This window comes from Littorina saxatilis, linkage group LG12 (genome assembly GCF_037325665.1).
Source record: "Littorina saxatilis isolate snail1 linkage group LG12, US_GU_Lsax_2.0, whole genome shotgun sequence".
Lineage (NCBI taxonomy): Eukaryota > Metazoa > Mollusca > Gastropoda > Littorinimorpha > Littorinidae > Littorina > Littorina saxatilis.
Genome location: NC_090256.1, coordinates 34516590 through 34526589, shown reverse-complemented (window position 1 = coordinate 34526589; position 10000 = coordinate 34516590). Strand labels below are relative to the sequence as shown.

General features: G+C 43.3%; 1 protein-coding gene across 1 annotated transcript in view; it reads right to left on the bottom strand.

Moving 5' to 3' along the window:
* The window catches only part of LOC138981808 (cerebral peptide 1-like), a 64140-nt gene that overhangs the window by 1726 nt on the left and 52414 nt on the right, over positions 1-10000 (bottom strand). Inside the window, exon 2 of the mRNA XM_070354885.1 lies at positions 1-1324. This exon is cut by the window's left edge and continues 1726 nt beyond it. Coding sequence (XP_070210986.1) covers positions 1286-1324 — 39 coding nt within the window. The 3' untranslated portion in view covers positions 1-1285. The remainder of the gene's footprint in view (positions 1325-10000) is intronic.

The following is a 10000-nucleotide window of genomic DNA, read 5'->3' as shown; positions in this document are numbered from 1 at the left end:
GAAGCAGTAGATACAAAAGAGTGTTCTAGGAGAGGTACACAGAGTGTGCACTGAATTAGGAGTAGGGGAGGGTAGAAGGAGTAGGGGAGGGTAGAAGGAGTAGGGGAGGGTAGAAGGAGTAGGGGAAGGGGCAGGGAAAAAAACAGAATTGTAGGAGAGGTACACATACTGTGTACTGAATTGTGAGTGGTAGGGGGGGGGGGGGGGGGGAAGCAAGAAGGAGATGGGGAAGAGGGGCGAGTAAGGAACAAATTTAGAGAAACGATGATAGGGACAACACACGGAACAGACCCTTGACCAATGAAAAGATGAGAAAAGTGGGGTTTCCTTTTAAGGGGTGGCGAACAAAATGGGCATAGAGGTTTAACGATACATAATTATTATATTTTCTCAACAATGTGGAGCATAATCCCTGAAACACTCACACAGACAACGACGAGGAAAAGGGGGAACACTCAGGAGTTTCGTAGAAGGGGAAATAACCGCAGATTCAATAGTATGTATGTTCTTAACAGAAGGGTCAGAATAGCACTTTAAACTTTGACGTACAAGACATACCCTGCAAAAACAACGCTATTTCTGACGTGGACAACATTTTCACCCGGTAAATTGGTAAGCTATTACGATGAGCTCGGGGTTGCCTGTTGAGGAGAGGATATGATTCCAGCGGGGAGGGTATGGGAGGAGGATGGGATGGTAGGCAGTGGGCAGCAGATATCCGGGATAATTGGTTTTGAATGGGTGAGGGGGGAGGGGGGGGAGAGAGGGAAAGAGGCCACATTGTCATTCCAAAAATGCGGGGGGAAACATGACTCCTGGAGAACAACCCCACTCTGTTAAGCCTGACACGCAAAAAAAAAAAAAAAATAAGGAAAAAAGAAAAGAAAAAATCAAAGCAACAAATGTCTCATAACAACCTGTAAGGAACAGCACGCCCGCGAAAATAATTTACCGCTACTAAAACATGCTTCGAAAATGACCGCAGCGGCTAATTGCTAATAGCAGTTATTAGAGCATGTGGCAACACTCTCGGGAAAATAAGCCTACTTCGAGTGTCCTGTTCTAGTCATTTGGATCCATTTAGAAGCTGATTTTCGTGGCGGTAAGAGTCTGAAGCTAAACATGGCCAGCGCAGCGCTAGTAGAGCGGCGGATGGTGAGTAGACCGCCGGAAACAAGGAAACAATGACTATAATGAATTCTCAAGGCCGCTAAAGCTGCTGGTCTCGGCGTGCCCAGCCAGTCTCGGCACCTGCCTCTCACATCCGGTCAGAAGCCTCCAAATCTTAGTCGCTTCCGGCGCAGATGTGTATCTCAGCCTCGGCCTGAAACAGACGGCGGAGAATAGAGGAAAATTAGCAAGGAGAGTTAAAGAGTGTAGAGTAGGAGTTTGTGTCTCCCTCTTCTTGGGCTGAAGGATGTCGTGTTTTTTACTTTACTTTTTTTTTAAACTTGTGTGTGTGTGTGTGTGTGTGTGTGTGTGTGTGTGTGTGTGTGTGTGTGTGTGTGTGTGTGTGTGTGTGTGTTGGAAAGGGAAGAATATGCCTGTGCACGAGTGCGGAAGGATTTTTTTGGGGCTGAGTGCAAGGAATTCAAACATCATAAAAAATAAGCCTGGAACACGGATCACAAACAAAACAACAGCAACTGCAACAACAACAACAACAACAGCACATTCTCTTCAAGTGAAACAATGCTAGACAACACATACACACATTAGCTACCTGTAAACACGGACAATTAGACACAAACAGCCCCCCCCCCCCCCCCCCCCCCGTCCATCACACCAAACATTCACGCCTTCAATCCCATCAATACAGGCGTGCTATCAAGAAGAGAAAAACCGAGCGATAGAGAAACAGTTTTTGGGCATGTTTTCGTAGCGAAAAGGTGCTTTTAAACAATTACTTTGTCACTTTCAAATCTAGGATGATTGCATTATCCATCTGTTTCAAACAGACCGTCACTTTAACGTTTTAATCTGCGAGAAATCGCGCACGCGCGCACACACACACACACACACACACACACACACACACACACACACACACACACACACACACACACACACACGCACACACACACTCACACGCACGCTCGCACGTACGCATGCACGCACACGCATGCACACAAACTAACACACAAACATACTCACAAACACACTCACACATGCGCACGCACGTACGCACACACACACACATACACACACACACACACACACACACACACACACACACACACACTAACACACACACACTAACACACACACACACTAACACACACACACACTGACTAACACTATTACACACCCAGACAAACACGACTCTTCCACGTACTACTATTTGTTACGCGTACGCTCAACAGCTTTGAAAGTTGGCCGCTAATTAATACCCTAATCAAGTCTGCCTTGGAATTCGGAGAACGGAAACGGATGTTAGACTCACCTACCGCCTTTGTGCGGAGAGTTCCGGTCGCGAAGGCTTGACAATGCAGGCTTCAAACAGTTTAATGAGCAGCGGCCATTAGTATGAGGTATTTAGGACTTGTGTATAGGGGCGGAAGAACCTACGTGGCATAAGAACACACTCCACACTAGCTTGCACTTTCATTTTGAGTACCTTCTGTGACTTTCTGTTGAGTTTGCCTTTTAGGGAGTGTCTATTATTTTGCAAACGCGATTATAGCTAAAGACTTGTTTGTGGGGGCGGAACGACCTTTGTGGCGTAAAGACAGACGGATTAGCACTTGACATTTTATCATGAATAGCTTCTGTGACGGATGATTAGCGTGCTTTATGCACGGTGAATATACTCCCTACGCGTGGGGAATGGTGTGTTTCTGTATTTAAAAGTAAAACTACAGATATATTACACACTCAGACGCGAAGTGGAGACTTGATCCAAACACGGACGTTCCTCGGGAAGAGTCTGACGTAAAAACGGTGTAGATATGTATCCTTATTTTTCCCCTAAAATAGGCACCCAGGTTCCTAATATGGACCAGTTATGAATGTTTCTGTATTTATTTTTTTGCAGAATGTCTATCAAAACTAACACGCTCTAAAACTTCTTTGCAACAAAGAAAGCTAATTATCAGCATGAAACAAAAAGTGGTCCATATTAGGCAACCTTCCCCTACTACCAAACACAAAATAAAACTTCTTTGCAACAAAGAAAGCTAATTATCAGCATGAAACAAAAAGTGGTACACATTAAGGGCCCTAATTAATGTTTGTTGTCGAAGAATAACTCATAATAAGATCTACACACACCTCCTTGCGCGCGTGACTTTGAGGCAAAAGACCTCAGGCCGCGGACTAATACGATGCTGATTACCGCCATAGAACCAACAATAAAGAGTATGGCAGTATATCACGTGATCTGCTTCTTCCGCTGTGCCAATATTTCTTGTATTTGCACATTAGGAACATACATGCACACAAGAGAGTGGTTTTTTTTCTCTCCTGAGATTTGGGACAGACCGACTTTTGACGTGTGTTTACCTGTGTAATCTTGTTGAAGTAATGATCCATCAATAATGTTAGAAAGAAAGAGAGAAAAAAAAAGACAGAAAGAAAGAAAGAGAGAAAGAAAAAAGAAAGAAAGAAAGAAAGAAAGAACAAGAAACAAATCCGACTTTCTTTTATTGCTTTTATCAAACGCCGATCGATTGAAGTATGTCACTTCTTCATCCTTAATATTAATTGGATGAAGTCGACATCGCGGAGTCCTCTTCACGAAGCTCGCTACATGATGCTTTGGGCTCAATTACTGTAGTATTAGTATACTAATTAGGGCAGTATTGCTACCGTAAGGATTAAGCAGTGGGATACTTCGATCGACCGGCGTATAAAAACAAGAGTTTCGCTCATGCGACACAAAGGTTGCATCCCCACCGTGCACGTCATCACCGGTACATTCACGTGTCGACGGTGCGAAAGAATATGATGACGTCAATCTCGATCGACTTTCATATATATTCTTAGGTACTTTTTCGACATAGTAGCCTATTGTGCAAACGAGCCATATTTAGCAGGGATGTTCCTTTTTGAATACTTGTAAATCTGGAAGCCTGAAGAAAACTATACGTTGACAAAAAAACACACTCAAAAACAAGCGTAGAAAAGCGTCTAGCCTCTCACCCTCAATTTCTCCCCACCCCACCCCCCCTACACCCCATCCCCTTCTGAAAAAAGAGAAGAAACTAACAAAGAAATAAAAACGACCACTCGATCCCTCCAACCCCCAGCAAAAAAACAACAACAAAACAGAAAGAAAAATTAAATAAAAACTTGTTTGCACTCCTTTTTTCAACACAAATTTTGTTCAAGTAGTGAAGAGAGAAAGTGGCGAGTTCTCTCCTCTTGTCATATATGTCTCCGGTTTTCGTGGCAAATACAGATAGCTGTAATTACACTGAGATTCTGCTCTCTTCCATACTTGTACAATGCTGGCTGTTCATTTCTTGATCGGATGCTGTTCCTTTCCTGCGTATTACGCAGTGGAGAAAAGTTTACAATTACTAGAAGCTGTTGGGTTCAGTTCCAAATAGGGATTGAACTAATTCTGACGTAGGATGCATGGACATACAGAGAGAGAGAGAGAGAGAGAGAGAGAGAGAGAGAGCTCAGGTGTCACTAATACTTGAAGCAATGTTCCAGGGACCGGTGTAACACGACATTTTTACTCCACGAAAAATTTACTCCGGAGTAAATATTTTGTACGAAATTCTTACTCCGAGTACACTTTTCGTACGAGAAAAGAACTCCCCAAGGCACGAAAAAATTACTCCCTCCACGAAATTTTTACTCCCCATTTTTTTTACTTCCAGTAAAAATCTCGTACGCAAAAATGGGATGCGGGCGAAGGGATAATGCCAATAAGTGATCTCGCGCACACGAATATCGCGCTACCCTCCCTCCACCCCTTCCACCACCAAGACTAACAGGGGACAAGGGAGTAAAAATTTCGTACACCTGGCATGGGAAGTTAAATTGCTTGTGTTGGGGTGAAGTAATTTATTCGTTATTGATTCGTCAGGGGAGTAACATTTTTGTACGAAATGTTTATTCGGAACTCACCTGTCTTGGGGAGTAATTTTCTCGTGTAATGGGGGAGTGCTTTTTTCGTAAAGGGAGTAACTTTTTCGTACGAAATGTTTACTCCGGAGTAAAAATCTCGTGGGAGTAATTTTCTCGTGTTACACCGGCACGGTTGGCCTAGTGGTAAGGCGTCCGCCCCGTGATCGGGAGGTCGTGGGTTCGAACTAAGACTTTAAAATTGGCAATCTAGTGGCTGCTCCGCCTGGCGTCTGGCATTATGGGGTTAGTGCTAGGACTGGTTGGTCCGGTGTCAGAATAATGTGACTGGGTGAGACATGAAGCCTGTGCTGCCACTTCTGTCTTGTGTGAAACAAACAAACAAACAAATGTTCCAGGGCTTAAACGTATTTCAAGTAAACGTGTTATCTGTGAACCATGCCAGAGGCAGAAAAAAATAGACACAATGTCAGGCGGATCATACACTTACTATGAAAGTATCGAAATTTCAGGAGAAAACCAACCAACCAACCAAAAAACAAAAAAACAAACAAAACAATCACATGTTTTTCGTCGGAAAGATATCAGCATCACTATGCTGACTTTCTTCGCAATATCAGTACATCTTTAAAGAATGTTGTGCTGAAACTGCATGTTTCATTCGCTTGATCCGACACAGCAGTTGAAGGTGAGGCTAAAACACGATCAAAAAGTTCTGGGTGAAAATGCCAATAGTATGGTAATCAAATTTCCTTCACAGAAACGTTCGTTTCCTGACTCTAAAAATGCACAATGCTTCCCGCCTGGAAACAGCAACCGTACAACATTTCTTTTTTGAATCAAGTTAACCGCAGTGAATAAATGAATACATGCAAACAAAGCTCTTTCGACAGCACAAAGGGTTAAGGCCCTTTCCAAGACTGCGTGGGGCAAAAAACAGGTCACTTTTTATTGGGAGTTAAAATTCAGCAAGTATTCAGACCTGCTTTGCATTGATGTTGGCTGCCTTTCTTTCTTCTTTCAAATGATATTACTTATTTCTGGGCTGGTTACCAATGCCGCCTGCCTCTTCTTTTGAAAAAGAAATCCAAACGAAAATTGACAACAAAGACAAGAAGGCGGTGCTGTTAACACCCCCTACCCCCCTACAATAAAATTCACTCCCCTCTCTCCTATCTCCGGCCCAAGGTGTTCTAGGCTAAGTGCCAACCTACCTCCCCCCCCCCTCTTTGCCCCCGAAACGCCCCCTCCCCCCAGACAAACCAGAGAAGCCGTACAGCATCATGCTATTGAAAGACTTTCCACTGTTAAATCTTGTAACTGCAACACCAGCCCACCCGAGGAGAGAGGGATGGAGAAAAGAACATCACCATCGCTACATCCTTCTCAACGACTTTCCACTAGCATCCTGTTTTTCAACGAGTTTCAAAACGTCGAGAAATCGTATTCGTCACTGTCTGAAGCGTCTCCATAGCCTCTTCGCGGAGCCGGAGGTAAAGGGCAAGGGAAGCAACTCCTGAAGGGGCAAGGGAAGCAACTCCTGACACTAATTGGAGTTGTCTTTCGCTAACATGCAGGTCTGGAGCGAGTAGGTCCCTAAGGAGAACAGCGGATGACTGGGAGAAGCGTCAAGAGAAACTGTGAACAAGCCGGGCAAGTGGTCTCACCAATGGGGGTGGGGGAGAGAAGACATTCCACAAGAGGTTGGGAAGTCACAGATTGAGGGCAGGAAGGTACAGCGCGCAAGAGGAATACTGATCGGTATCGGAGTGGAAACAATATACCGATAGGCTAAGGGACTGTGTACCCATTCCAGAGGCTGCTGAAAACGGTATGCTGAGTGGTCGAAGATTGACTGCGTTTGTATACTTGTTACGGGCGTGGCTGAAAACGGTACAAGGCATGGCCGAGGATTGACTTTATTGGTATGCTTGTTAGGGGAGGCTGGATACGGTCAGCGAGATCGAAGACTGACCAAACAGGTCAAGAGGGTAATATGTCATGGGACGTGTTGAATGACCAAGGGCGGAGCTGCTTGCAAGGAATTGGAATTGCGTTGATGGTATTAGTAGTCTGTCCCGAATTCTGTTTATCTATGTAGCTCTACCCTCCCTCTCTCTCTGTCTCTCTCTGTCTCTCTGTCTCTCTCTGTCTCTCCCTCTCTCTCTCTGTCTCTCTGTCTCTCTCTCTTTCTCTCTCTCTCTCTCCCTCTCTCTCTCTGTCTCTCTGTCTCTCTCTCTTTCTCTCTCTCTCTCTTCTGACACATAATTTGAGGGCCAGATGCAAAAAAGAATAACAATGCTTCTTCTGTTACCCTCGTAAAATAAAGAATTGTCATTATCTCTCTCTCTCTCTCTCTCTCTCTCTCTCTCTCTCTCTCTCTCTCTCTCTCTCTCTCTCTCTCTCTCTCTCTCTCTCTCTCTCTCTCTCTCTCTCTCTCTCTCTCTCTCTCTCTCTCTGGCCCGTGTTGGGCGACAAGCAGACTAAATGGTTGTGCCATGAGTCGAAGCATTCGTGAGATGTCGACTGGAAAAAGTGTCGGACTTACAGTGTGATCTGGCCCACATACGGACATGGCTGTTACCAAATCGCGTACGGTTCGCGTGCAAATTATAATTGATAACAGACCGAGTATACTGGACTGTGAACAATAACATGGTTATCCATGATATTCATCACTTGTACATACCGCGGTCGTTTCGATCATTTCGTTTCGTCCGATTCCCCCACACACAACTTTTTTGTTTTGTTGTTGTTTTTATGTATTTTTGATTGTGTGTGTTTTGCTTTTTGTTTAGGTCGATATGGCTTGTTAAGCTAAAGACATTAAACCTTTGCAGCGCGTTCCAAATTCTGCAGCCCGGCTTGTCTGCAAAGCCCCTCGGTCCCAGTCCTGTTCCCCCTTGCTAAAGAAATTTCATTGGCTCCCTGTAGAGCTGAGAATCCAATATAAGTGCTGCTGTATCTTCTACAAAATAATATCTGGCTCCCCAGGCAGCAGAGAAATATGCCCAGCATATGATAAACATATGACATGGCATGTGAAAATCATATAGTAAAACCATATGTCAGTCATAGATAAATTGCAAATGGTTTTGGAATGGCTACCATATGGATTTTAGGTGAAAATGACATGTCAAAAACACTAGTTTGCCACATCACAAGTGACATTGTCATATGGAAACCTCATTTACACCACATTACAAGTGACATTGACATTTGAACATCATTTGTTTGCCATATCACAAATGACATTGGCATATGCAAATTACATGGTTGCCATGAAACAAATGATATTGTTTGCTATATGTCATATGTTTACTGTATGAATGACATGTCTTCGTCATATGTTTGACCGATACTTCGAACCTCACAGACACACACTCAATCACACATTTTCACAACAAAAGACAAAACAACAGTCTGAAGATCATACTTTATATTCAATATCATAATAATAAGCCAACTTGTATCTTTTCTCCATAAGGAATCAATGAAACAAAGTCACAGCAGGAATAATACTCCCAAGTCAGCCAAACACACACACATTAAGGGAAAAAAAGTCTTTAAAGTATAGTTTAAAAAACTAAAACAAAAAAAGTACCCGCAACTCTCCTCCTGATCAGCCCCATCCTACCTGTCTGACCTGTTCACACTCTATACACCCTCACGATCCCCCCGCTCCTCTGTAGACACTAGAATATTTCGTCTATCTTCTTTTAGTCGCAAACAGCACGGCCAGAGAGCCTTCTCCCACTCTGCTGCCGTTGCGTGGAACTCTCTCCCTTACTCTATCCGACACTGCCAAACATTTTGTTCCTTCAAATCAAACCTTAAAACACACTTCTTCACACAGTATTTTGATTAATTTTATTTCAATATGGTGCATTTTTGATCAGGTGTTTGAATGTTTGAATGTTTTGCATGTGTTATTATGCTTGCAGCTTGTATTGATGTAGTGTTTCGTTGTTCACTTGTGTGCTGAATGCTGCTGCACATGCTTTTTTGCTTTGCTTTGTATGTATAATTATGTATGTTTTTTTTCATATTTTTTTTTATTGTAAAGCGCTTAGAGAACGTAAAGCGCCCAATAAATCTCCCATATTATTATTATTATTAAACCATCAAAGCGTCAAAGCGTCAAAGCGTATCTCTCTCTCTCTCTCTCTCTCTCTCTCTCTCTCTCTCTCTCTCTCTCTCTCTCTCTCTCTCTTTCTCTGCACGTGTATGTGCGCATGTTCTCATTAGTTGTTTCCTGTTTTAATTTGTTTGTTTTCGATACACGTTGTTGGCCTGATGGGACTGAGTGGGCAGCTCGGACACACCAGAATATTAAGGTGGGGATTATGTTGCTGGGTTGATACAGAGATATAATTACGTTGTCAACAGGAATGGTGTGGGTGGGCTGGAGGAGGGAGGTGTTTGTCCTCCAAAGTCCCTTCTAAAGCTTTCTCTCGTAAACATTGGTTAATCCTACTTTATATATTGCTTTTACTTTATTTATTTATTTATTTATTCATTATATTTATTCATTTTTTGTTGGGGTGGGGGCGCGGGTGGGGATGGGGGACGATCGTATTGATCGAAAATGAATAAAACAAGAAATTCCTCCGAGGTAGGAAAAACACCCCCGTTGGTCAAAGGGAAATAACCATTCTCACTGCCACCAACTGAGAAGGTTATTTCCCTTTGACCATTAATATGTCCCGCTATAAGTCCTTGTAGAATCTTAATCCACCAATAACTCCCTAACCGTGTGTTTGACTGGTCCCAATTTTTGTAAGGACCGTCTCAGGAATGTATAGAACCTGTTCACCAAGTTTGGTGACGATCGGTCCGTTCATTCTTGAGATCTATATGCGAACACAAACACACACCCAAACAAACAAACAAACACATCGAGCGAAACCTATACACACCCCTATACCGGGGGTGTAAATATTGTAGACAGAATTTGGGATAT